The sequence below is a fragment of the Xiphophorus maculatus genome, chromosome 22, assembly GCF_002775205.1.
Source record: "Xiphophorus maculatus strain JP 163 A chromosome 22, X_maculatus-5.0-male, whole genome shotgun sequence".
In the NCBI taxonomy this organism is placed as follows: domain Eukaryota; kingdom Metazoa; phylum Chordata; class Actinopteri; order Cyprinodontiformes; family Poeciliidae; genus Xiphophorus; species Xiphophorus maculatus.
The window spans coordinates 11047561-11075007 of record NC_036464.1 but is presented as its reverse complement, the minus strand read 5'-3'; the positions used below and the strand labels follow the sequence as shown (position 1 = coordinate 11075007).

The 27447-nt window shown below is 37.6% G+C and overlaps 1 protein-coding gene across 2 annotated transcripts; it reads left to right on the top strand.

Moving 5' to 3' along the window:
- The first annotated feature begins 84 nt into the window (after positions 1-84).
- psme4 (proteasome activator subunit 4) lies at positions 85-26689 on the top strand. Of its 2 annotated transcripts, XM_023327588.1 has the most exons (48): positions 85-737; positions 2336-2476; positions 3034-3150; positions 3915-3971; positions 5336-5380; positions 6635-6784; positions 7412-7475; positions 7566-7640; positions 7989-8111; positions 8198-8290; positions 10321-10586; positions 10697-10883; positions 11006-11095; positions 11195-11259; positions 11500-11650; positions 12466-12564; positions 12642-12711; positions 12820-12887; positions 12983-13198; positions 13513-13670; positions 13746-13841; positions 14012-14067; positions 14157-14213; positions 14323-14378; positions 14812-14910; positions 15064-15126; positions 15749-15844; positions 15975-16106; positions 16210-16419; positions 17593-17729; positions 18310-18363; positions 18447-18576; positions 18668-18758; positions 18859-19012; positions 19124-19193; positions 19266-19391; positions 19476-19628; positions 20217-20321; positions 20424-20515; positions 21494-21625; positions 21736-21944; positions 22097-22182; positions 22288-22416; positions 23422-23577; positions 24853-25015; positions 25106-25239; positions 25324-25464; positions 25640-26689. In XM_023327588.1, the coding sequence occupies exons 1-47, from the start codon at positions 541-543 to the stop codon at positions 25456-25458; spliced, it is 5553 nt and encodes a 1850-aa protein (XP_023183356.1). In that variant the 5' UTR covers positions 85-540; the 3' UTR covers positions 25459-25464; positions 25640-26689. The 2 variants fall into 2 exon arrangements, with proteins under 2 accessions (XP_023183356.1, XP_023183357.1); XM_023327589.1 differs by lacking the exon at positions 3915-3971.
- The last annotated feature ends 758 nt before the right edge of the window (positions 26690-27447 follow it).

Genomic DNA, 27447 nt, shown 5'->3' with positions numbered 1-27447 from the left:
GCCTTCGTGGCTCTTCTTCTAGCAGGGTCGCTTTTTTCGACGAAACACCAGCAGCGAGGTTTCGTCTGCAGTGAGCTTTGCAGTAGTTGGATGAATCAGTTGACGTTGACAGACCTTGGGATATGACAGTGCTTTTGTAGTACAGAGCTAACTTTAGCTAGACCGTTAGCTTGGTAACAGGGTTTTGGTATTACGTTCCTTGAACGGGAGGAAACCCGGTGACGGGGCGTTTTATTTTTCTTAACGTTGTGTTTTCAGTAACATTTATGTCTTTTTTAAAATGACGCCGGTAGTGTTGTGTTTTTCAAGGGAGCTGGTTTAACTTAAGATACATGACAAGCTAGCGTGTCATCAACTTGTGAATCTCCTAACTTGGTACTGTGCGGGCCACAACAACCTCACTTTTCAGCCGGTAAAGTAGCTACTGGGGAGCCGACAGACTTTATTTTAACCGGGTAGCAAACCAACGTGCTCCGAAAACTTGACCGAAGGGAAGAGAAATTGCTAGCATAACGAAGCTAGCCGGCTGGAAGTTGTAAAATGAAGAAGGCACAGTCAGACACATTAGGTTTTGTTCCTCAAAAAGACATCGTATACAACAAACTTTTACCGTACGCGGACAGGCTAGATGATGAATCCAGTGAAATTTTGAGCAGAATAAAGGGGAACTTGGGCCGAGCTGTACAGCTAAGAGAAATATGGCCCGGTGTGTTATTTTGGACAAGAAAACTTTCAACGTAAGTACCGCACAAATATTGCAGTCATGTTTTTTTTTGACTTAACTATGTTTCCTTCTTATAACTAACCAATATATAGTGTGCAGCATGCATGTGGTTGTTTGGTATGTGTAACGTTTATACTAATTCTGATCTTTGATCGACTTCAAATAGTTTATTTTGCAATACAACTTTAGAAGTAGTCGCTTTGTAGCATGGCGTTCTTTTATGACATCTAAAATGTCCCACAGCGGTGAATTCAAAATAAAGAAAATTTGTTCTATGCGTCTGATTAGGATACTTACCGGTTTCATAATCAGGGTTGGGACTGTTACACACTCTACATGACCCAGTCTAGAGGGACTAGGTCACTGTAGCTTTCGCTGTGCTTTTAGATCATTTATTCTTCTGCTCATTACTTTTGGAATCACCCATAAGCATGACCCCTCACCCAACTGAATGTTGACTTGTAGGCTTCATTTGAAACTTCCCCACATGGTTCCATCCAAAATAAACAAGGTTTTCAATTTGCAGCGTCATCATGGTGGGAAGACAGCATCTTTTGACTCTAAAACTCGCTTTTCCTTTTATTATATGTTAATAGTTTACTAGTCAATTTCATCTAAGCAAATATTTGCTAAATATTTATACATTTCTAACTTCTGCATTTCCATCTTTTAGGCAAAGAATCCAAACTTTATCAGAAAGTATAACATGTAAACAGCCAGTATAGATTTTCATTGCACAATACCTTGACTTGAATATACCAAAGCTTTTCAGTGCATTGGTGTTTCAACTAAACTAGACTGAAACTTTTATATTTTACATTTATTTATTTATTATTATTATTTATTTATTATTATTATTCAAATGTTTAAATAGACTTAAACGAAAATGTTTTTGGTAAGCATTGTTTTCCATTGCTTTTACGTGCTTACTGTCGAATGTATTACACTTTTATTTGTTGTTATAATCTCTAGAAAGTGACAAATGTATTATTAGGGACAGTTGGGAATAACAACATTATTTCACTGCTGTTGTTGGCATGCTTGTCAGTTCTTGTCACCTGCCTTTAGTTGGCTGTTTACCTCCAAAGGTAAAGCTGTTTGCCTTTAGCGGAGTAATGTGTGACAGTCTTCTATTTTCCACTCTTTGGGGTTACTTTGATGGGGAATATTTACAAACGGACAGATTTTTTCTTTCTTGTAAGCGAGGGAAAAGTATAATAGCCCTTCTATAGCCAGCTGACCAGCAGTGTGCAGCAACAGGTTAGGGAAGGGCAGTGCTGTGTTACTCTATGCGATACACAGGTGGAAATATCCCTGATCACTCTGGTATCTTATTAAAAGAACTTTAGCAGTTTTTATACTGCAGCTCACAAGAACCAGAGTTTTACTTCAGTTTGATTATTATTATTTTTACTGAGCTCTCATTTGGTTTCCTGTTTAGTTGATTATTTTAAATAGTAGAATAGTCATTTGTTAGTTATTAAAATCTCTCTTTTTTTTGACTGCATTTTTAAAATATGCACACAATTTTAATTTCAATGTCACTCTTGAGTCATCTAACAATCTGTTAAACGTTAAAGTAATTATTTCTAATTTGTCCTTCATCTAAAGGTACATGAGACTTTATGGACGGAAATTCAGCAAAGAAGACCATGTGCTGTTCATCAAGTTGCTGTATGAGCTAGTGACGATCCCCAAGCTGGAGATCAGCATGATGCAAGGCCTTGCTCGCCTACTTATAAACCTTCTCAAGTAAGAATTGGCGCAGAGCCAGGAGATCTGGACAAAATCACAATGAAACCTTCTCAACTAGCAATATGTTTATAGAACATTAACTGTTTAAAAGTGCAAATATGTTTTATTAAATCAAAATAATGCAAGTCACGTTTATTGTACTATTTGCAATCTCTTCTCCATTTGAGGAAGGTATCTAAATTATGGCCTTGCACAGTTCATGTTAGGTCATATATGCTGTCTGTCTTAATGAATTTTAAGACCTACCTTTACAATTATTGTTGACTTTTTCATTTTCAATGCGTTATACAAATTGGTTTATTTCCCAGCATTAAATTGGTGCTATCTGTTTTTAGACAAATGTGCATGTTCTTCTCTTCTTTTGATTTCATAGTGAATGCAATTTTGAATATATTTTCTTCTATAGTTTTCATAATAATTACAATGTAATCACAATATCCTAAGAACTGTCAGCACAACAAAGATGATGCATGCAAAAATCTATGTCCAAATTTTGAACCATTGGATGCATCACCTGCACTGATATTCTTATCAATGTTTCATTGATTTGACAGAAAAAAAGAGCTGCTGTCGAGAGAGGACCTTGAGCTGCCGTGGAGACCGCTGTATGAGCTGCACGACCGGATTCTGTTCTCAAAGACAGAACATCTGGGTCTTAACTGGTTCCCTAAGTATGCATCAGTTCAGTGATTAGTTAGTTGTCATAAAAACGTTCTTTAAGAAATGGGTAAGATTGGATTTTAAAGATGTATTGCCATCTGTCAAACTAGCTAAAAATTAAATGGTACCGTTTTTATTTTTAGACTTTGATTCTGCATTAGATAATCAATCTCATTAAAATCTCACTGTAATCTTGTTTTCTTAGCAACTTCTTACAGTTCTATAATTTATTTTTTAAATTGAGCTGTAATTTTTTTTAGATACTTAATGCTTTGGTAAATATGCTTATATTTTAAGATTAGAACTTTCATAAGCAAATCTTTTCATACCCAAATTCATTATTTGGCCGTTTGAATAAAGAGCAATTGTTTTCCTTAATTGGGTCAAATGAATGGCAGCAACTGGATTATGTTTTCCCTGAGATTCCTTCCTAAGCCTTGTACAATGATCAGTTTTTACCATGAAGCTTGGATTTCACATTGTTTTTTGAGAAGTATGAGTTTTGAATAATCTTATGAAATATTCTTTAGATGTGCTCCATGGCAAGCAGTGCGAGGTGCTCTTTTATGGTGCTATGGGAACATTGTATGATTATGACAAACTACTGAAAAAGCAAACTGCTTTAGCTGATTGCTTGTTTACACCTTCCAAAAAAACTAAATCACACTAATCTACAAAAAAAACTCAGATTACTCTCATCACTCTGTTTTGAGCAATTGGCTCCCTGTCATGTGCTCCAATTGTTCTTTATGCTTTTGTCTTCTTTTACATCCAGTTCTCCATCCCCTCGTTCTTCTGCTAAACACGTAATGTTAAAACTGGTTCAGAGGTGGTAAGAACAATGCTTCTTTGTGTGTTATTTTGAAATTTTACTTTACAAATGGCTGGATGTTGCTATGTAGATGCTGCATGCAAAAATAAAACCCGAGGCACCATATTTGCAGTTTATTATTAAGAAAAAAAACATTCATCAATGTTAACATTTCACTCATATCGGAGACTGTCGCACTGCAGCTAACATGTTTTATTTTTATCTGTCCTCTTGAGCATCATTTTAGAGAATTTTAGGGACTTTTTTCTAGGATTTCCTCTAAAGTCTTTTTAGGTTTTAAAAAGGCTACAATGATGTAATGCAACAAAATATGGAATACTATGCAGAAACTAATGTTTATGGCACATTATGGGACTTTAATGATGAGTAAAGACACGCCAGTCAGACCTGCTAATTTCAATTTTGATATTTTTTCTGGTTTGCTTTATATGTCTTAAAACATTAAGCTCATAAGACAAGAAATGTGCAGCAGGAAATAGTTTTGAATCCAGAAAATGAGAATTACAAAATTATGTCCATGAAAGTATTAACGCTTATTCCAAATCTGAAGCATTTTTGTGCTAAATTTAAAGTGCATAATAGTACATCCAGTGCATTGACATGTTTATAGATGGCAGATTACCTTAATTTGGATAACAATGAACAGTAGAGTTAATAGTAAAATAATTGTTTTTTATTATTTTATACCTAATTTCAGTCAATCATAGGAACATTGACTGTTTCCCATCTCTGGGCTATTGATTGGTGTATCTACAGATAACATAACCTTGCCATTTGAACACATAATGATTGTGTGTGTTCTGTCAGGTCACATATGCTCTGCTAGCTTGCAGTGAATTTTGCTATTCCTGCTTTACTAAACATGTTCTGGATTTGCTTAGTAGCCAAGGTTATTATCTATGTCACTCGAATGACCTTGAGACACAGTATATGTCAGAAAGTGAGGTAATTTGAATCCAACACTTGTCATATTGTTTAGTTCAGAATCCGTACTTAAGTGGTTGAGTAGTTCCAAATGTTGAATTTGCATTATTTCTGTTCTTTAATATAGACATTTTAATACTACTGCACACACACATTCATATTCAAGTCACCCTATGAAACACATGCCTTGTTAGCAGTAGGCTATAAAATGACATCACAGTTGTGTGATGGTTGAACATCATCTTGTGTATGTCTTTAATTGGATTAATTACGTTTAATTACTTCAAAATCTTGATTAGATGTGATTTAATTTATTGGGGGGGGGGGGGGTTGTGCATGTAATAAAATTTAAATTACATTTGTGTGGTGAAAGAAGCTTTACTAACAGCAGTTCTACAGTGAGAAGTTAGTAACATCTGTTTTGTTTTCTTTCATTTTAGCTCAGTGGAAAGCGTGTTAAAAACACTGGTGAAAAACTGCAGACCGTAAGTCCATTTTAAATATCTTTATCATCTTATGCCATTTCAGGTTTCTTTATGGGTTGGTTGAGGGGTGAATTTAAAGGCTGATGAGGTAATTTCAACAAATTGTTATATTGCTAAATGGTGTCTTATGGATTTAGTCTCAAACTTTGTTTCTTGTGTTGTCAACAGCAAGTCCAGAGCTGTGTCCATGCAGGTATCTTAGGCAAGCTGTGGGACTCGTACCTTAGTTTGCATTACCGGAGGAAGATAAGCCTATTACCTCACCTAATTCTGTCTTCAGTTAGAGTTCCTGTAACTGCGAGAAGAGGGAGTCTTTCTGTTGTGTGCTGGTCAGACTCTTGGGATCAGTAGTTAGTCGGGGAAAGAGCCTAAATTTAATGTTAAGTGAAGAAGATTACTGATTTTAAACACTTGGTAATGTTAAAAAATGTTACCATGGAATACCCTATAGTCCCATACTGAAATGCTAGAAACTGCAGTATTGTTCAACCACATGTGCTTCATTTTTCATGCAGATATAATGTGACCAGAAACATACAGGAACCTGCAACACTATGGCCTTGTTGGCGATTCAGTGCCACCAGAAAGTATTCACACTTTTATGTTAGGAAAGACCAAGTGAAGAAACTGCTTAAACATTGTTGTAATAAAAAATAATCTAAATACTTAAATCTAATATTCATGTAAGTATTCATGGTAGTTGAGGTCAGTTGCATATGATTCCTATAAATTGAATTGTGGCGATTTCACTTGATTGAACATGATTTTGAGTGGAACACACTTGTAAGGTGTCAGCTGTCTGCACGTTAAAGTAGAAGTCAAGAAAGAAATAAAACAACATTTCTCTAAACCTCTAGGGAGGAGGATTTGTCAGAGATTTTGTTGCTAGAGGTACTTTATCAGAAATATTAAACTATCGGTTTGAATAAATATGAAATCTATCATTCTGAATCATGTTGTGTGGATCTTTGAGATAACAGTCTCAAAACTGTTTTGGTGGAAGTGTAGCAAAATATTGAAAGTGCTTTTTTTTCATGCTACTTTCTGCTGGCTCTGGGGGCCAGTTGATTCCTAACACATGCCTTCTTTCTGTTTAATATTTAGCATCTCTTTGTATTCTTGTTTAAAAGAGCACAATCTTTCCTCAATACCTCATTCATATCACTTTGAATCACGCCTTCTTTTCCCTGCCTATTTTTAATTGAAATATTGTAACAAAAATAATTCTGATTTTGATTTCCTTTACTTCTTCAGGTACTTCTCAGAGAGTGCTACCCAGGAGATGCTGGATGAGTGGAGGCCTCTCCTTTGTCCCTTTGATGTCACCATGCAGAGAGCAATCAGCTACTTTGAGTTTTTCTTACCCACAACTCTACCTCCTACGCTGCATCATAAGGGGTTTAAGTAAGAAACATCTCACCCTCTCTTACTTATAAATGAGATAATGAAAATATTGTTTGTGTCTGAATTATGTTTACCTTGATGGTTAAAAAAGACTGTTAATATATTTTGAATCGGATAAATAAAAAAATAAAAAAAAGTGAGTGAATGAATACGTAGAGTGACGTGCTTGCTGTTCTTGGTCAGTTATGTCAGCCATTTACAAAGGCTGCTGATTCAGACGTCATGATAGCTGCTTCTGCCTGGCAAGGATAATGGAATAAGTGTTTGTGTGAAAATGCGGTATACAATTTTAAGCCATTGAGATGAGAGCCATAAAAAGATCCAAGGCCCAGTTTGCTGTTTTCATAAACGGACAGATTAAAATTAAATAAATCTTTTAGCATGACCAAATCTTTTTTCACATTCAAAAAATTTTGTATTACTGCATGATAGTTTTGAAGTTGCATGATTTATTTACAATTAATTTAATCTTAGTAATACCTGGGAAGCATCTCAGATAGTAACCCTCATGTATTAAAGGTCCTAGTAAGTCATAAATATGCTTTAAGGTGTTTTATTCTATAAAGTGTGCACTTTGTATTCATAAGCATTCAATTATCTCATGCTAACATTTGCTTATTTTCACAGGTTGTGGTTTGATGAGCTGATTAACTTATGGGTGTCGGTGCAAAATCTCCCAAGCTGGGAAGTTGTGAGTAGATTCACAGTTTTAAAATGCTCCAGATGTGCAGCAGGAAGCTTCTAAGTTGTTTTTGTAACACAGTTATCTGCACATTTACAGCACCTGGTCAATCTGTTTGCCCGCTTAGCCAATGACAACATCGGCTACATTGACTGGGACCCCTACATTCCCAAGGTTTGCTACACTTTTTTTTTTCTGAATCACTTTCTTTATTTACCCGTTAGTGTACCGAGGTCTTGTTTTGGTAAATCTGTTGCATGCTCACATCTGTTTATGTGATTTGCATGCCGTTGCATTTGCTGTGTGTCCCAGAAACAAACTATCAAGTTTCCCTCTTGAATTTACTCCTTGACTGAGATAGAGAGTGACTTGCATCATGTTTGTTTCCTCTGAGTGACACCAGTTTGTGCAACAGATGAACATTAATATCCCTGAGCTATTGAGTTCAGTTATATCATGTGTTTTTGATCGGTTTCACAATGTACCGAGAAGATTAAAGTTGTTTCCACCCAACTGTTCCAGATTTTCACAAGAATTTTGAGGAGCTTAAATCTTCCTGTTGGGACCAGTCAGATGATGGTTCCGCGATATGTCACAAATGCCTACGATATCAGCCATGTGGTGCTTTGGGTTTCATCCCTCCTGGTTAGATCACAAGCCAATACATTATGCCAATCTTCCTGTTTTTATTCCACACCGTCTTTAATTGACCTTTGCTGTGGCAATTTCAGGGAGGACCCAGCAAACAGACTCAAGCACAGCTCAGTGGCCTTTTCAACAGCATCACCTCCTTCTTCCACCCATCAAACCATGGCCGCTGGTTGGTGAGTCACAGTGTATTTCTTGTCAAAGGCTGTAAAACTAAAAACGTCTCAAGAACAAAAACAGCCGTAATTTGTGCCTCGCAAAAACTATAATTGAACTTTCACAGTATTTTGTTATTTTACAACAAAAGACATCAAAGTATTTTATTGGGATTTGATGTGATTGATCAACACTCCAAACTGCATGAATGCATTTCTGTGCCACTAATTTTTACCTTTTCCAAAAACTCCTCAAGTTCAATCTGATTGGATGTTGCTCTAATTTTACAATTTGATCTAGCTCTGGACTTTGACTGAGCCATTCCCACACATCATGATGCTACTTCCATATTACACCCCCCAATAGTGTTTTGTATTCAAGTCAAAAAAGTTGAATTTGACAACATGTTTGCTGTGGTCCCCAACCACCGGGTACCGGTCCGCGGACCATTTGGTACCAGGCCGCGCAAGAAATAATGAACTACTTCCGGATCTTTTATTTTGAAAATCCTAAACCGGATTTTATCAGTTACGTCTTGCGTGTCAAAATTGAGCTAACTTGCAGCAGAATGAGTAACAAAACAACATCGGAGTACTGCGGTGACCCCCCCCCCCAACAGCATCAGACTCGATACTTACGACGCGCGCGAACAACACCCACCCCCCCACCCCCGGTCCGCAGCAAAATTGTGAAGGGCTGACCGGTCCGCGCGACCAAAAAGGTTGGGGACCGCTGCCCTACATTGCTTGTGACACAGGACAGCGATTACTTGACTCTTGCTACTCTTCCACACAAACAGGATTTATTGATTAAACAAGTAAAAGTTGTTCTACCAACAGCTCCTCCTCAGTTACATTGGGCCTTTTGGCTGCTTCTGTGATTAATGGCTTTCTTGCCCAGTTTGTTGAATTACTTTGACCTCCATGTCTGGGTAGGTTTGCGTCTGCACAATACTTTCTCCATTTTTAGATGATGGATTCAACAGTGTTAAGTGAGTCAGTGCTCAGTCCCATTGTTAAAGCTGGGGTTATTGTTTAAAACTCAGTACCTGACATGTCTGCTGTGCTCTTTGGTCTTTCACTGAACTGCTGGAGTTATTCTGAGAATTATAAATTATATCTAGGGCTATCATATTTAAATGGTCTGCATTCAAATGCATTCCACATTTTTCCCATTTTTATTTATTTAATCATTTTTAAAACTCGCATCTATTTCCTTCCACTTAACAGTCATCAATCACATAAAATCCCAAGTTACTGGATATAATTTTGGGAATCGCTGTTTTTTGAGAATGCCAGTAACTAACTAACCAGTAATTTACAAACCAAAGGAGTGACATGTTTGTCTTTTTGCTCTTTAAGTAAATTATTCCTGAAATTTGTTTTAACTTCCTGCATCATGGAATAATGATGGGGCACATTGTACTCATGGAAGGCATCTAGGGCCTGTTTACTGTCTAGGTTTACATTGCTCATAAATAAGAGCAGGACACGTGGGAGAGACGGCAGCAGAGTTATTAAAGGTCACTGGCAGCGCGGCCACATGCCTTTCTGTTTTGAGGATGCCTTGCACTAGATATGAAGCTGCACAGACGGCAATGTGCTTTTGTACACAAACCTTTATTCTTTGCCAAGGCGATGAGTTCTGTCTATTTGAGGCTGTTGCTTTGGTGTGTGAAATTTTCCGCTACTTAACTTTAGCTTTTGATGTTACATGTAAACAAAGTGCTAAAACTAAGCAAGAGAAACATACAGGCTCAATTTCTGATAGTTTTTTGTGGATATGGACTAAATTGGAAGTCCTTTTTGAAACTCAGCTTTTTTTTTACTAAAATGCTGCCATTTTAGTTTGCACAAGAAGACATGAGGAACAAGATAAAACTGTTCACAGTATATTTGTTTTTGTCTGTATGTCCATTATGTCATCTGTGTCTCTAGATACTCCATTCGACACCCTACACCTTTTCATGTGCAAACAAAGGCCTGTTGTCTGCCTCTGTCTCCCCTTTGTCATGTATTTGTCTTTCTGTCCTTTTTGTTCTCGCGTCCAGATGAAGCTCATGAAGCTGCTGCAGCGTCTCCCGGCCAGCGTGGTTCGGAGGCTTCACCGGGAGCGCTACAGAAAGCCCTCGTGGCTGACCCCGATCCCAGACACTCACAAGCTCACCGAGGAGGATATCACAGAGTTTGTGCAGAGCATGATGCAGCCAGTTCTGCTGGCCATGTTCAGCAAGACAGGCAGCCTGGACGCAGCCCAGGCCCTGCAGAACCTAGCTCTGATGCGCCCTGAGTTAGTCATCCCGCCTGTGCTTGAGAAGTGAGTTTGTGCCGTGCATTTGAATTGTCCTGTGTGTCCTGCTGTAAAATGAGCCACAGATTAAAATATAAACAAATGGCTGATTGATTTTTTTTTTCTTTTCTCTGTAGAACATATCCTGCTCTGGAGACTTTGACTGAGCCCCACCAGCTGACAGCCACTCTGAGCTGCATGATTGGTGTAGCACGTAGCCTAGTATCAGGTGGGCAACGCTTTCCTGAGGGACCCACTCACATGCTGCCCCTGCTCATGAGAGCTCTACCGGGTGTGGACCCCAATGACTTCAGCAAGTGCATGGTGCGCTCCATGGCTCATTTATCTTCTTTCTGCTTTCTTGCTTTACTTTTCTAGTTTTCTTTTTTGGGAGCTTGGTGGTAAACTGCAGACAACTGATCAAAACGTCTACCATTTTCCTTCAGATCACATTCCAGTTCATTGCTACATTTGTGACTCTTGTGCCTTTGGTGGATTGTTCGTCTGCCCTACATGAAAGAACTGATTTGACTGAGGTAAATTATCACAACTTTGCACCAGTTCTCATAAGTAAATCAGTGATGCTCTCAGATGGTTGCAAAAACGTTCATGACATGGTTTGTGTGACCTGTTAGGTGGAAAGGGAGATGTGCTCTGCCTCTGCTGAGTTTGAGGACTTTGTGCTTCAGTTCATGGACAGGTAAGGCATCTTAAAACAAATAGTCTGCATGTTAGAACCAAATACATCAGCATTTGTTTCATAAAGGATGACTATAAGATCCTTTATGAAGTCTATGCCTTTCTCATCTCTAGACAACAAGAGAGTAGTTGTATGTTGCATTTACTGCAGATTTCAGAGGCAATTTGTATATATCTGCTTTGTCATGAACGGGTAAAACATGCAAATCAGTTTTCTCAGTTTGTTTTTCTTTTCATACAGATGCTTTGCACTGATAGACAGCAGCACTCTGGAACAAACCCGAGAGGAAACAGAAACTGAGAAAATGACTCATTTGGAGAGTCTAGTAGAGCTTGGACTGTCCTCAACCTTTAGCACCATCCTCACGCAGTGCTCCTTGGACATTTTCAAGGTAAGTTTTCTGGATTCTGGTTTGAGGCAGAGTCCACTGCCATGTGCCTCCAAATGACTTGGCCCATAAGTATTTCAGTAGCGTTTTGGAAAGTTTACATATTTTAACATTTTATCTTTGTAAACATGTATTGATTAAAACTCAGCCTCCAGGTGTAATTTTTCTCATGTTGGCTCCCTTCCCAAGTGTTATTTGACCTTCATTTTGTTTTATATTTTATACAAATATGTAATGTTGCATGACAAAATTACATGCTATTCTAACAGTGTCTATTTTTTAAGTTTTTGTATTTATTTATTTTAAATCTCAACGCTTCATGTTGCCATTGTTATATTTTTAATCTAAAGCTTGCATCTAGAGCTTTAGGAAAGAGCTTTTCAGAACTGTCTTTGGTATCTATCTTTCAATTTTTAAGATAATAAATAAATCACACATGTCTAATAATACTAAGATATTAAATTGTGTGCTCAGCTTTAATGTACTTGTGCTTTTACAGATCTTGTAAATGTAGTGTACAACTTAATATGTGCTTCAAAATGCTTCAACTCAACTATAGTAACAAGAAACAATGAAAGAATAAAAGATAGTCTTTTATCTGATGTCATTTTAACAAAACTGGCCAAATTCTCTCTCTCGCTCTGTCTCTCTTTCTCTTTCTCTTTATTTATATATATATATATATATATATATATATATATATATATATATATATATATATATATATATATGTGTGTGTGTATGTTTTTTAATGAACTAATTTGTGCTTATTTTAATTATGACTTTAGGATATATTTGTCATATCTTTTCATTTCCAGGTGGCTTTGGAAAAGGTTTTTAATTTTGCCACCACCAACATCTTTGAGACGCGCGTAGCTGGAAGAATGGTGGCTGACATGTGTCGAGCTGCTGCCAAGGTAAGTCTTACTAATTCATTCCCTCCATGGCATCCCTCTTCTGCTTAAACCTCATCAAAAACTTCTGTACTTTTCAGTGTCACCCTGCAGAGTCGCTCAAAGTGTTTGTTCCACACTGCTGCAATGCCATAAACCAGATTGCTGTCAGTAAGTCCATAAAACACACAGAAGGCGTAAAGAGTTTGCAGATACACTACTCATTATTTCCTTGTTAGTTCCTTGTTATTTACCCGATTAATTTATTTTTATAAACAGATGAGGAAGTGCTAAATGAGGAAGAGCTTGATAAAGAGTTTCTATGGAATCTGCAGCTGCTGTCTGAGGTAAATTAACTCACTAAATCTCATATTTCCTCATTATTTAAAATCCTCTGCTGCAACAATGATTTTTCTGCTATTTTTTTCCAAACGAACTTCAGGTAACTCGCGTGGACGGTGACAAGCTCATCCCCTATCGCTCTGACCTGGTCCAGATTTTGCAGTTGACCCTTCACCTCAAGTGTAAACAGGGCTACATACTAGCCTGCAACCTGCTGCACCACGTCCTGCGCTCCACTGCCCTCATATATCCCACAGAGTACTGTAGCGTACCTGGAGGCTTCCACCAGCCAGTCTGTGACTACCTCCCCATCAAGGTATCTTTGTGTAGTGCTAAATGTTAACTCTAAATGTCATTAGCGTTATCAGATTTGTTTCAGCTGAAATATAAAGAAGTTCTTTCAGCTACAAAATGTGTTTCTTCTAACAATTATTCCATTTTCTTATGGTAGAGTTTGATTATAAGTAGTAATTCAGAAAGGAATAGATTCATTGAAATTGTACTTTTTGTTTGAAAAACAAAAAACCTTGCCATTTTACCCTTTAATTCTCTTAAATTCCTTTTTTTTAATTGACATATTAGATGTCATGCTTTTTGTGTTTCATTTTTATCTGTTTTGTTTCCTTGTAGGACTGGGGTCGGCCTGGAGATTTGTGGAACTTGGATATCCGGTGGCACGTCCCGAGTGTTGAAGAAATCTCGTTGGCTTTCTATCTGCTGGACCTGCTTCTCCAGCCTGAACTCAAGCGCCTGCAGAGATTTTCAAAAGGAGAACAGGAAATGAGCAGGTGAGAAAAGCTCAGTGTGGTCTCGCTAGTTTTTATTTTTGTCATCAGAAGTGTTGATGGTCTCCTGTTTTCCAGAGACGACGTGCTGCAAAGCCTCACGATTGTTCAGCACTGTCTCCTGGGAGCAGGAAGTCTGATGGCTCCACTGAAAGGAGAGCCAATCCCTGACCTGTGAGCGATCACTTTACAATACATTACTATACATTTATTTCTAATAAACTTTACTGTGAAGGAAAAAACTTTTTTTCTCCCCTAATCTGTAGAAAAAAATGCAGCACTGTCTCACAAAAGTTATTTTCAGTATTAATTTGATTGTTAAAGATCCTCTATTTTTTCCTCAGAGTTCACAGCCTGGTGAATCTGGATGAGACTACCCTTTACACGGGAATGGATTATGGTAAATCACCATCTCACAAAAATTAAAGGATAGATTTTCCAACAGAAATTTGAGTTTATTCTTATTCTGTCAATTCTCTGTATCTGTAGATAAGACCAGAGAGAACTACAGAGATGCAATTTGTAACGTCATGAAAGAACTCCTGCGTTAGTATTCACCAATCTGCTATTTTACTACAGCTACTGCTGTATTTTTTTTTCAGTCATGACATTTATGGTGAATTTATTTATCTATTTATTTTCATTCTATTTGCAGATTATATTTTGGAGCACTCTGAGGATGACACAAAGTCTCTTTTCTCCATCATCAAGGTGGGCAGGAAGTAAAGTAGACTTGAGTAATGCCGATTTTAAGCTTGTAAACTCACTGAGAAGAAAAGTGGAACATCCTGAAGAAGAAATCTTATTGGGATGTAATTATGTAAACTTAAAGATAATAATGACTTTGTAACTTACTCAGACAGAATTTTCTGCTTTCTGTGACATGTTACATGATCAAATACAATCTCTGGTCCCTGTTCTAAATGTGCTGGATCCTTGCAAGTTAATTTATTTACACAGAAATTTCTTACTGCTCCTTCTGGACGACAGTTTATTTTTTCCGCACATGGAAAAATGTCTTGGGTGTATTTTGTTTCACATAAACTGAGCCATATTTGCCATCTTAAATTGCATTTATTTTTCAAGAACTTGGTATGCGCAGGGCTGCTGTAGTAACTTAGAACTTTTCTGATTTTCTTTTCAGATAATCAGTGATCTTCTACACTTCAAAGGTTCTCACAAACATGAATTTGACTCGCGCTGGAAAAGCTTCAATCTTGTGAAAAAATCTATGGAAAACAGAGTAAGTGTCTAGGTTTTGCTTGTTTATTCCATGTAACTTCTAATTTAGAGGAGGTCTTAACAACACAGTTGCATCAAAGACGCAGTAGTTAGAGTTAGAGTTATGGACACTGGCTGGTGATTTGAAGAGTCTAACATGTTGTTGTATCTGCAGCTTCATGGCAAAAAGCAGCACATCAGAGCTCTGCTCATTGACAGAGTCATGCTCCAACATGAGGTAAGTTCCACAGGGAAATGTTACCTCTGTAAATAGAATGATGTCAGACTAGTTGGGTTGTTGTTAGATTTTGCTACTTTTCCAAGTCTCAATTTTGTTTTATTAGAGAACACAATACATATAATCACAATGCTCGGTCATTTGCAAAAGTCTCTAACTCATGACAACAAATTTAAAGTAGTCAAAATGACTCGGCATGTGTTTTCTTCCAACTTAATTTAATGGGAGTTTTTAATCTGAATATTCAAAGCTTTAGAAAAGTGTCTGGATTTTATCAAAGCAGAATATCATCCTTGAGACTTTACACAAACGTTTAGTGCTCAATCAGGAACTTCCTGTCTGAATTCTGACTCACCTTGCTGTCTGAAAGCAGAAAAATCAAATGTCTTTTACTAAAAGAAGATTTCTATGTGGTTTTTGACTTTTCATGACACTCTGAAAACAGCGACAAAAGCACATAGCACAATGCAATTTGAATCAATAATTAACTTATCATTTTGTATGTGACACTTTCTAGCGCTATTAAGCATTTTTTGACTTAAACTACTTTTAAATTCAAATAGTTATCAGCAGCTTATGAATGTGTTTTTGCATTCATAACTTTAAATGGTTGTTCTTTTAGCTAAGGAAACTGACAGTGGAAGGATGCCAGTATAGAACCACTCACCAGGAGCTTATGAAAGACTTGCTGAGGCTCTCCACGAGCACATACAGCCAGGTGAGTTTTACAGGGTACTTTTTTCTTTTTTTTCTTTTACAAAGTATTACATTTAATTTGCACTGTGGTCTTTTTTAGGAAATAAATTCACATTTTATTACACTAAATTAGAACTTTTAATATCTTCCAGATTCGCAGCAGAGCTCAAAGTGTGTTGTTCACGGCACTGGGGACCTACAATTTCTGCTGCAGGGATCTGATCCCACATGTCCTCGAGTTTCTCAACCCAGACAACAGCCGTGTCACTCAGCAGCAGTTCAAAGTATGGCCATCCTCTCTGTAGCACAGAAGCTCCCAAGCAAATTGTTTACCATGGTATTTTTAGAGAATATTAATAATCTATGTTATAATTCTATATGTTCCAGGGAGCTTTGTACTGTCTGCTTGGGAATCATAGTGGAGTGTGTCTGGCTAATCTACACGACTGGGAGTGCATTGCTCTCACGTGGCCTGGGATTGTACGTTCTGGCCTGAGCTCAGCCATGTCTCTTGAGAAACCTTCCATCGTGCGACTTTTTGATGACCTTGCTGATAAAATCCATCGGCAGTACGAGACCATCGGCATCGACTTCTCTGTGAGTGCCTGCGCTAGATTAAAACCAGCATGTCTGAGACAACACTGGAAGCTGGAAATTGAAATGCAGCGTTGATTTCTGTGGGACCTTTCTGTTTTCTAAATTATTTGGAATTTAAAATATTTAATTTATTTATTTTAGCATTGAGGTTTATGAGAATTGGAAACAACTCTCACTTTAATTAAGCTATTTATGTAGCTTAATCAAAGTCTTTTGATGCCCAAATGTTTCAAAGTCTGAAAAATTATATTAATAACATAACAACTTTTCTAAAGCATCTCACAGTTGATGATTTATTTCCGATAACTTGTTGATGATGGGTTTTTTTAAAGCTTCTCACTGACGCGGAATATAGAAAACTTTGACTTGTTACTCAATCAGAATCCACACCAAGGAATTCGGATGACAGTGCAGTCTGGTTCTGCTTGTCTGGACATATTTACTCATCTCAAAAGAATTGGATTTGCTAATGGCAAGTCATGCTGAAAATATTAACATTTTCAGTCATTTTTGAAACATATCATTTGATAACCTTTGAAATCTGAAACATGTTGACGTGCAAGTTTTATCATTCATCATGATATTTTTTTTTATATCCCTGGAATTTATCTGTAAGTGGATGGTAGAACTGCACAATATACTGAATCACAGTCTTCATTGTGATGTCAAGGAATGCTAATTACTGTTTGGATCCAATGTTTGGTAGCATAGTGTATCTCAGGTGTCATGCATTTATAGTCTCCATATAGACAATGCATTTGACCAGATGGATGAGCTCCAACTCCCCTTAACGAAAGCATTTGATCTATAGTTTTGGTGGGTAAAATGCTAAGCTCACTGAGGACATTATGTAATTGTAAAGAAAGAAAAGAGTTTGAAAAAATGTGGGTTAATGATACAAATATTGAAATTGCAATTTTCAGCCATATTATTGGGATTCTATATTTTTCTGATATCAATCAGCCCAGTGAACTGTAAAACTTAAAAGATCTTCCTGTTTGAGCAAAGGCCGTAACATCGTAAAGTCTGGAGGGCATTTGAGAAACATAAAGGTGTCTATGGTCGAGTGCTTTGGACTGTGCTTTGTGCAGCACATCACTCCTTTCTTTAGTTTGTTAGAACTGTGCTGATATAAACAGACTATCCCTGACATGATCTTTTTGGTCCCTTTAGATCCCAGGGGAGTGCTGTGCTGTGGCAAAACTGCTAATGACGACAGGAAGTCCTTTTCCTAATGAACCTGTGCCGTCTGAGGAGGAATCAGAGGAGGGTCTGAAACGACAGAAGCTCAAAAACTCTGAGGCTGTTGAGTAAGTATTGCTCCAACAGTTCAATAATCCTCAACACCCACAGCTTGTTGAGATATATAATCTGAACTATACTTGCACCAGCCATTTTTTGTGTAAATCTTTGACCTGTCTATTCTAACTTTAATCAGATTTTTTTTAACAGTGGTTGTTTCCAACCTTCCTGTTGGGAGTGATTATTAGCTATTTATGCTAGAAGCAGAAACAACCCTTCATGAAATCAATTATGGTTGAAGAGGGTTTTACTTATATTTTAAAACAAAGAAATAATGATTATGGCATTTATATTTTTAAATTGTTTTTAATATCCTGTAATACAGATTTAGTACCAAATGCACACATGCAGCGTATTCCCTAGAGAATGTTTGACTGATACTTTTCTAAGGAAAATTTGAAATTTGGAAATACCAGAAGTCTTATGAATATCTCTGGGTTAATATAAGGTTAGACAGCCAATATGCCTCTGTTTAAAAAAAATACTATTTCCTTTTAAGCACCTAAAGAAGTTGTTTTATACAGTTGAGGATTCATTTTCCTCACATAACGGATGGGAAACTAACTCTTTTTTGTCATTTTTTTGCAGAAAGTACAAAGGTCTCATTGGGGATTTGATTGATTGTCTCAGCAACAGAAACCTGTAGGTTGTTCTAATCTACTTTGAATAAATTTCTTCAGATTACCTTATTGCTGCCAATAACACTCAGCTCTTTATTGCTGTAGGCCCTGGAAGTTTGAGCACATTTCAATCGGTTTTCTGTCATTGCTGCTGCGAGACGACCACCAGCTTCCTCCTGCTGCTGTCACATTCTTTGTGAAAAGTCTCAACCACGATTCCCTCTATGTCCGAAAGGTGGGGCACACACTGAGAATGCGTGTAGAAACCATGTTTGTAGTGCCATCTTATAAAGCATTGTTTGAAATGTATTATTATTCTCCATTAGGTGGCAATATCAGCCGTGGCTGGAATCATGAAACAAATAAAGAGACCTCATAAGAAAGTCCCAGTCAGCCCGAAAGAGATGTCCAAGTACTGTAAGTGTATTCTTGTCTAGTTTTCTTTTGCATATTGTTTAAATTGTTTTTAAATCTTGACTTTGTTCAGTCAATTTAAAAATCAGCATTTTTTTGTTAGGTGAGACGGTGGAATTTGGTAGGATTGCAGCAGGAGACCGTCCAGACAACCAGTGGCTCCAGTATAACAGCAACAACCTGCCACGTAAACAGCAAGAGTGGGAGCAATGTGTGTTTGTGGAAAAGACGCATTGGGGTTACTACTGCTGGCCAAGGTTCCTGATTTCATGACAATATTTTTTCTGTACTGGTCATTTTTTAAATTCCTGGCTATTTTTCAATCAAACCATTCATATTAATCATTTTGAATCATATTTGATCTTTAGAAAAATGCTGATCTATGCACCTGCAGAGGAGCAGCCCACACAGAATCTGAGCAGAGAAGAAATGACTGAGGTTTGTGCACTAAAACAACATCTACAGGTCGCGTTATTGTCATTTACTAAAAGTTTATGCTCTTCTCTCCAGCGGGAGCTGATCATCTTTGACCATTTCACCGACCCAGTGTTTATCAACCAGTTTATTGAGTTTCTCTCACTGGAGGATCGAAAAGGCAAAGACAAGTTCAGCCCTCGCAGGTTCTGCTTGTTCAAGGTGGGACCCGAGGCAAACAGCTGGGTTGGAAAACAAAGCCAAAAACACGGACGCTAATTTTTCCTTTGTCTCTTGATCTTCCAGGGATTGTTCAGAAACTTTGGAGATGCCTTTCTGCCCGTGCTGCAGCCACATATGGAACGGCTGGTGTCAGATTCGCATGAGAGCAAGCAGCGCTGCGTTGCTGAGATCATCTCTGGACTGATACGAGGCTGCAAACACTGGAGCTTTTCAAAGGTATATTTATTATTTCCCATGTTTGTTTTCCTGTTCTTGAAACATGCTCTGCAACAGGGGTCTGCAACCTGCATGTGTCTCTTTAGATCCTCCACTGTTACTCTTAAAACTTTGGTCAAAAGTGCTAAAGAACTGAGCAATTTTATAACAGATGAAAATAATATAAAAATGCTAGCCTTAGGTGTTTTTGTCCTTTCTTTTTATGCATTATATGCTTAAAATTTCTAAAATTATGGACAGTAAAAATGTCAGGAATTTTTTTAATGAAGTATTTCTTTTCGTCAGACATTTGCAAGTCTATTTTTTTTTTGTTGTTGTTGTTTTTACCTAATTTTTGTAAAAAATTTTATATCTCATTGTTTTAATTTACTAAACCAAAAAGCAAAAATAAAATTGGTGTACTTATAATTTAAAAATCTGAACAAATTTCCTACAACAAGAACAAAAAGAGCTATTTTGTTTGGACAGATTTAGTTTCATTAGAAAGAAGCTAAAAATGGCTTTTATGGTTTTAAAGGTCAGTGACTCTTGCTCTCTGGTGTGTTTTCGTTTCATTTCTTTAACAATGCAAATGTGTTCTGTCGGCAGGTTGAGAGCCTTTGGGAGCTGTTGTGTCCTTTGCTTCGTACTGCGTTGTCAAACATCACTATAGAAACCTATGCAGATTGGGGTACCTGCATCGCCACAGCCTGCGTAAGGCCTTTTTGCTCAAATGATCATCGTGCTCCCGTAACGCTTTATCTTTCGTTCAACTTGAGATGCTTAAGTTGGCTGCTGTTTTTTTGGCTCTGACAGGAGAGCAGAGACCCACGCAAGCTTCATCGGCTGTTCGAGATGCTCATGGAATCTCCTGTCAATGGAGAGGGGGGCTCTTTTGTCGATGCCTGGTGAGTACAAAGACATCAGCTGTGCGGTGCTGCAGGATGTCATGTGACATGAGCCTCTCCCAGCACCGATAGAGAGCTGGTGAATGGAAAATAATTAGAGAGGCTTAATACCTCTAAAGGGGAGCTGTTTAGCTGAAATGCTCAGACAGATGGCAGGTAGACATAAAGAATAGTGGTGTGTAGTTTCAGGAACAGGAAAAGCTAAAAATAAGTTGGTGTTGGAGGAATGAACATGGAAAACTGCAGGAAAAGATGCATTTCAGGAGGTGGAGAGTCCATGTTTCTGTTGCACAATTTTCTCTCTTGAATCAATTTGGAGACACTACTCTGTGCTCCTTTTATTTACAAATTGGGCTACTGTAAAGATTTTCATTTTGAGTTTCTTAAAAAACACAGTTGAAAAGTTGCAAATATTTCAAAAAGTAGCTGCACATTTTTTCTTGTTTAATGAACCTTCGTCATGTGCTTTGACATCGCTTGCTGTGGTATAATCCTTTTTATACCTGTTCTTCCTCAGGTTCTTGTTTGTCGTGTTTTAAAATACTTCAGTTTTACACAACCTGCATATCATGGGGCTTTTCTCTAAGTCCCATTCCTTCCCAGGCATCATCTTGTATTTCTTGTTTTGAAGCATCTTTTAAAGGATGCTGTGTTAACCATAAATTATATTCATATAGTAAAGATAAAATCTCCTCCTTGACTTCTGATATTTGATATTTAACTGGGATGTTTATCATTGTGTTGAAATGTATGTTGTCTTGTAGGAATGTACATTTTTGTTTTCATTTTGTTTAATATCTCAAAAACGGAACTCTAGTTTTCCCACTTCTGTTTTCCTGTAGTAAATTGCTTGTGACTAAATTTCCTGCTTGAATAAATGAAAAATAATATTTTATTACATTTACCAAGCAGTAATGCTGTTTCTGTCTCTGATGTTGCTGAGCCAAACAAACTGTGAGAGTTCTCCTGTGTCTCCAGTCGTCTCTACGTGCTGCAGGGTGGACTAGCCCAGCAGGAGTGGCGTGTTCCTGAACTTTTGCACAGATTGCTTCAATATCTGGAGCCCAAACTCACACAAGTGTATAAGAATGTACGGGAACGTATCGGAAGGTGGGTGATTTTCTTTTTCGTGTTTTTGCTTCTGTCAACTCATAGTAAAAATAATATTTTATATATTCACATGTTAATCTCATTACATTTCTACTTTGTTGTCTTTCCAGCGTCCTCACATACATCTTCATGATTGATGTCAACTTGCCTTTCACTCAGCCAACCTCCTCACCGCGCATCTCAGACTTCACGAAGCGGATCCTGTTGAAGCTCAAACCTCTGACCGAGGGAGATGAGGAAATCCAGAACCATGTGATTGAGGAGAATGAGGTGGAGGAGCAGGACGAGCGAACACAAGCAATAAAGTTACTAAAAACAGGTGAGTTTATTCGTCACATAAACCGTTCGCTCTCACCAAAAGATGCAAAAGGTTTAGGACCTCATAGCAACAGAAAATGTTTTTAATTATGATAAACTCCAACATTCAGAGCAGTTAGGCATTATCTGAGTTTTAATTTTACATTTCTACAGTACTCAAGTGGTTGATTGCAAGCGCTGGTCGCTCTTTTACCACGGCCGTCCCAGAACAACTACAGCTGCTTCCTCTCCTCTTCAAGGTAGAATACAACCTTATTTACACCTTTGACCTTTTAGCGTAATCCAGCTTTTATTCTCATGAATATGTGCACCACAGAATGAACGGTCTCTGTTCTGTATCCCAGATTGCTCCAGTTGAAAACGATGACAGCTATGACGAACTGAAGAGGGATGCAAAGACCTGCCTGTCTCTGATATCTCAGGGTCTCCTCTACACAGATCAAATCCCCTTGGTTCTCTGTGTCCTAAAAGAGGCGAGTCATCTGGAAGCTAAAGCTGTTACTCCACATCTTGCACGTTTAAAGGAATTGTTCAGGATTTTTTTCCTGAGGCCTTGCTAAAATGTTAGACATTTAATATCATAAATGCTGTAGATGAGTCTTCATTAATTGTAATTCCAGAGTAGTAAGAAATGGTCAAAGGAGGACCAAGAACAAATCAGACTTCTGCTAATTTAAAACATCTCCAATCTATCAAATGCTGAGTCGTAGCGCTATTTAATTAACTTTCAAATCATCATATGACCGTTGAGTTGTTAATCATCAAGAAGCTGGCAATCATTTACATATATGATGGAGTTAGGAGGTGGTGCATCACCAGCTTCCTATGTGAAACATGGACTGCAAAACAAACCTGCAGTGCTTCTTGTCCAAAGTTTTTTTTTTACACACCTTTTGTTTTATTTGAAGAAGTTAATCTGATATTCTTTGCATATTCTGTTCCAAGTATGTTTTACACAAGAAGAATATTGATCATATTTCCCTTTCACACACAGATGATGTTAATAACCAGCCTACTGCTTAGATTTACCAGAAGACCACTTTGATCTTGGTCTCTCTCACACTATCCTTGAGGGCTAAATAATTTGGTTTAATATCTAATGAAAATGCCCAGAGAGTTTTCTGCTGTGGGTAATATATCGATCGCTTGTATTTCTTAACAGATTCTCACTTCACACATCCTCAACAATCAATCTAGGGCTTTTTTTAGGTTCATTTTTTAAAGAACTACAACCATTTTAAAACATACAAAATTAAAAAGTGAGACTAAAGTAAGTTTGAAGATTCATTTTGGGATTTGCAAGCTCTTTCTTGCAAAAATGAATAGCATAATACAAGCAGGTGATAAAGTGCATCTTTTAGTTCCTCGATTGCAAAGAACCTGATCTTAACTGGGCAGAAGTCCAGTACATCCATTGTTCCTTTTGTAAAACAAAGGCTTGAATTATCTTATTAATGTAGTCTGTTGTTTTGTTCCAGATTGCTGGTAGCAGCTCTTGGCACGCCCGCTATACGGTGCTCACTTACCTCCAGATCATGGTTTTCTACAACCTGTTCACATTCATGAATGACCAGAAAGCAGTGAAAGATGTTCGGGGCCTGGTGATAAAACTCCTGGAGGATGAGCAGCTTGAGGTAAAAAAAAAAACTGTCATCGATTATAAAGATAAAAGTCATTCATCCTGTCACCAAACATGCGCTGTGATTATAAGAACAATCACAAAGCTTTTGGCCGGTGCATGTTTGTTTATGCTAGCAGACACTTGCCGTGTCTTTCAGCTTTACTGTCGTGATTCAGCATTCTGCTCCCGGCTCTTTACTCCCCCCTCCCCAGTCTTCTTTCTGTTTCTATGGAAACCAGTGGCTGCAGTAATCTGTTGCTATGGAGATATTGTTCACAATTTGATGGAGGACAAGAGGGAGAGGAAAAGGAACAGAGACAAAGAAAGTGTGTGTCTGCGTGTGAGTGGGCAGGGGGTGAAACTAACTGTTTTATTTGACCTTATAAACTAACCTGCGCCTCACTTATGGACCTGAGCTATTTATGATGCTTTTGACAATAATTTACCTAAAAACGTCACCTCAGAACAACACCATTAAGAACACATTGGTCTTTTATTTCTGCGTTTGTTTGAGAATTTTTACTGCACAATGTACAACGGTTCACTTAGCCTAAAAGACAGAGGAGTACCTTCATTTTTCTGTAGACGCCTGCATTGTCTTTGGAGTTGACAAAACACAGTAGATCAATGCAAGCAAACAACATGGAAAAAGACACTGTAGTGGTTAAGTTTGTGTATGTTGGCTGTTTCCTTTTAAATATGTACCCCAAACTCCTAAATGGGCTTTACTTCACAATCCATTAAAACCAACACTTATCCTTTGTGGATGTGCATTTTTTTTCCACCACACTTTTTCTCCTTCCACTTAGCTTCTAATTATATTAGGTACAGCAATCTGTCTATTGAGCTTCTTTCACAATGACTGTCCACTGTCAGCTGAACATTGCGACAGCAGTCTTCCTCATGGATGAGGAAATCATAACATTTCTGTGTTAATGTTCATATTCATTGCATAATATTAAAATATCCATAAAAACAGAATTTTTGATTTCCATTTGCTTTAACCCATGATCATCAATATTAACAGAAATAAATGCATGAAATTTAACATTTAGTGTAAATTAATCTATATACAGGTTTTACTTTTTGAATGTAATTGTTGAAATAACTTTTTTTCCCATTATATATTTCCAACCGTCTGTATGGCACAAATGTTACATGTTATTAGTGAATGATAGGAAACAAAGGTGTTCTTTGTATTTGGTCCCAAGACATGAACATTGTATTTGCTGCTACTTTTCAGCGAAGCAATATATAAAAACTTCATGATCCTTCCTCCCTATTCTAGGTGCGGGAAATGGCTGCCACCACTCTGAGTGGCTTCCTTCAGTGCAACTTCCTGTCCATGGATGCCCCCATGCAGGCGCATTTTGAGGCTCTCTGCAAAACACGTTTGCCTAAGAAGAGGAAAAGGCAGCTTGGCTTTGTTGTGGACACCATCCCCTCTGCTGGTACAGAATTAATCAGAATAGTTGGTTGGATTTTTTTCCCTTGAAATTCCTGAGACTTACTGTACGATCCATTTCGGTGCGTCTTTGCAGACCTTGTGCGCCGCCATGCAGGCGTTCTCGGTTTGAGCGCTTGTATTCTCTCCAGTCCTTATGATGTTCCCACCTGGATGCCTCAGCTGTTGATGGATCTGAGTGCCCACCTTAATGACACCCAACCCATTGAAGTATGTCTCTTTTTTTTTTTTGATGGTCACCCCATTGACCTTCAAAAAAAATAACCAGAACTATTGTTTTTTTGTATTTTTCAGATGACTGTGAAGAAAACTCTGTCAAACTTCAGACGGACTCATCATGACAACTGGCAGCAACACAAGCAGCAGTTCACAGATGATCAGTTGTTGGTCCTCACCGACCTGCTGGTCTCCCCCTGTTATTATGCCTAAAACCTGGTGAAGCACTTTAATTTTGAAGATTTGTTTAAATATTATTTGCTCAATGTGCTTACAAGGAAATTAAAAAGCTTTTCATTACTGCATAGAGCAAAATAAAACAGCTTTAGATTATCAATACAGTAGTCAGCTACTTAAGCTTTTCTTACAGTTGTTTGTGCTTCTGTCTGTTTAGTACGATCCCAGACTACACAAACACCAGCCTGCACTGGAGAGGAGTCCCTCGTTCCTGAAGGATTCACAAACATTCACGTGGAGCCCGGAAGAAGAAAAGCAACAGCACATGGAAAACTGCATCGCAGCTCTCAGAAGGATGAAAAATATTGTGTATTTATGTATCTAGCATCTTTACATTTCTTCTATACTTAATATTTAAGGATCAATCGTGACAGGGAGGAATGACCTGCAGTTTGTAACATTACTGTACAGATTTTTTTTTTTTCCCTTTCTGGCTTGTGAATCCTGCATGTACACAGGCATGTGTGCGCGTGTGTTCACAGGATGCTTGATGACATCTGCTTGTAAGACAACATTTCTCAGGATTATATCCCAAGTATCCACTCTGAGCCAACACAATGTCCAGTGCAGGACATTGTCTTTACTATGTTCTGGCGTTGATGTGTTTGCTACAAGCCGCAGAGATTTAACTATGAACCGGTGGTCTCTTGAATTTCCAACACACAATGTTTGTGTGATTGTTTAATCTATATATGAGTATATGCATCATGTATGTGTATATATCATGGTATAGAAAATATGCACAAACTTGTCTATTTATTGACCTTTCTTTTGAAATGCTGAGTTTTAATTTTTTTTTCCCATAGTTTTCATTTAGCAGTATGTAGATGACTGATATGTTTGCCTATTTTCATTTTAAGGGAGAGAGCAATCTGCCCGCTGCTGTTCTGTGTGATGCGTTTGCTGTGAGGACCCAACCATTGTGTGATCACTGTGTCATGAGTCTCAGTGCAAGAGAAAAAAGCCAAATTTGCCTGTCCATGAAAGGACCCCTTCCCTCAGATATATTTGACATTTTCTGAAAATTTGAAATTACGTCAAGTTACTTTGGTTAGTGTCAGTTTTTCTTTTTTTTCCTCTGACTTGAAACCAGTTAAAACATCAAAACATTTAGTACCTCACAAATAGTGTAGTGTCAAAACTGCAGTGATTTTTCTTTTTTTTTAGACTTTCTGGGATAATAATAAACTGTTTGTAACAAAAAGAGCACTTGTGAAACTTTCTTGATGTCCTACAACAAGCCAAACCCAGATTAAATATTTTCTTTATTCTTGATTTTAGATGTACTTATTTCTATTCACAATAAACTGGTAATGTAAAGTAACAACGGTTAGTCTACAGCTGTAGTTCTCAAACTGTGATGCATGAAATATTACTTAGTTACAAAATTGTTACTATTATTTGCAAGGTGAATCTTAAATGAACTGTGATACAGAGCTCCTAACAATTAAGACAGATGAGGTGTCTTAAGTGTTAATAGCACATTTATCTTTGCCTGATTGGAAAACTCAAAGAGAACCAAAAGCCGGGAATAAGTGCTATTGGTTCGTAAGAGCTGGAAATTGTCGTTTACAACTATTCAATTTGACTCCTAGTTTCTCATTTAAAAATACAGTGGGATTTGCCAAATGACATGCTCAGTGACCAGGCTACCTACTGTTAAATGCTAATATTTTTCCTCTGTATTTTGTACTTTCAAACTCTTAACATGTTCAACAGACTTTATAGTACCTATAACCAATTTTTCGCTATGACTCACATTTAATTAAAGTCGTTTATTATATTTTACAGTTGTAACAGACCTCTGGCATCTGGGGATCCCCTTTGTTAATATTTCCAACTTACAATTTGAAAATTGTAAGTTCCTGGTGAGGATGGAAAGTATAATTTAAAGCTTGCAACGGCATAAGCTTATAGTACTTATAGTACTTTAGCACAATTGTTGAAATTTCTGGTTTACTAAAA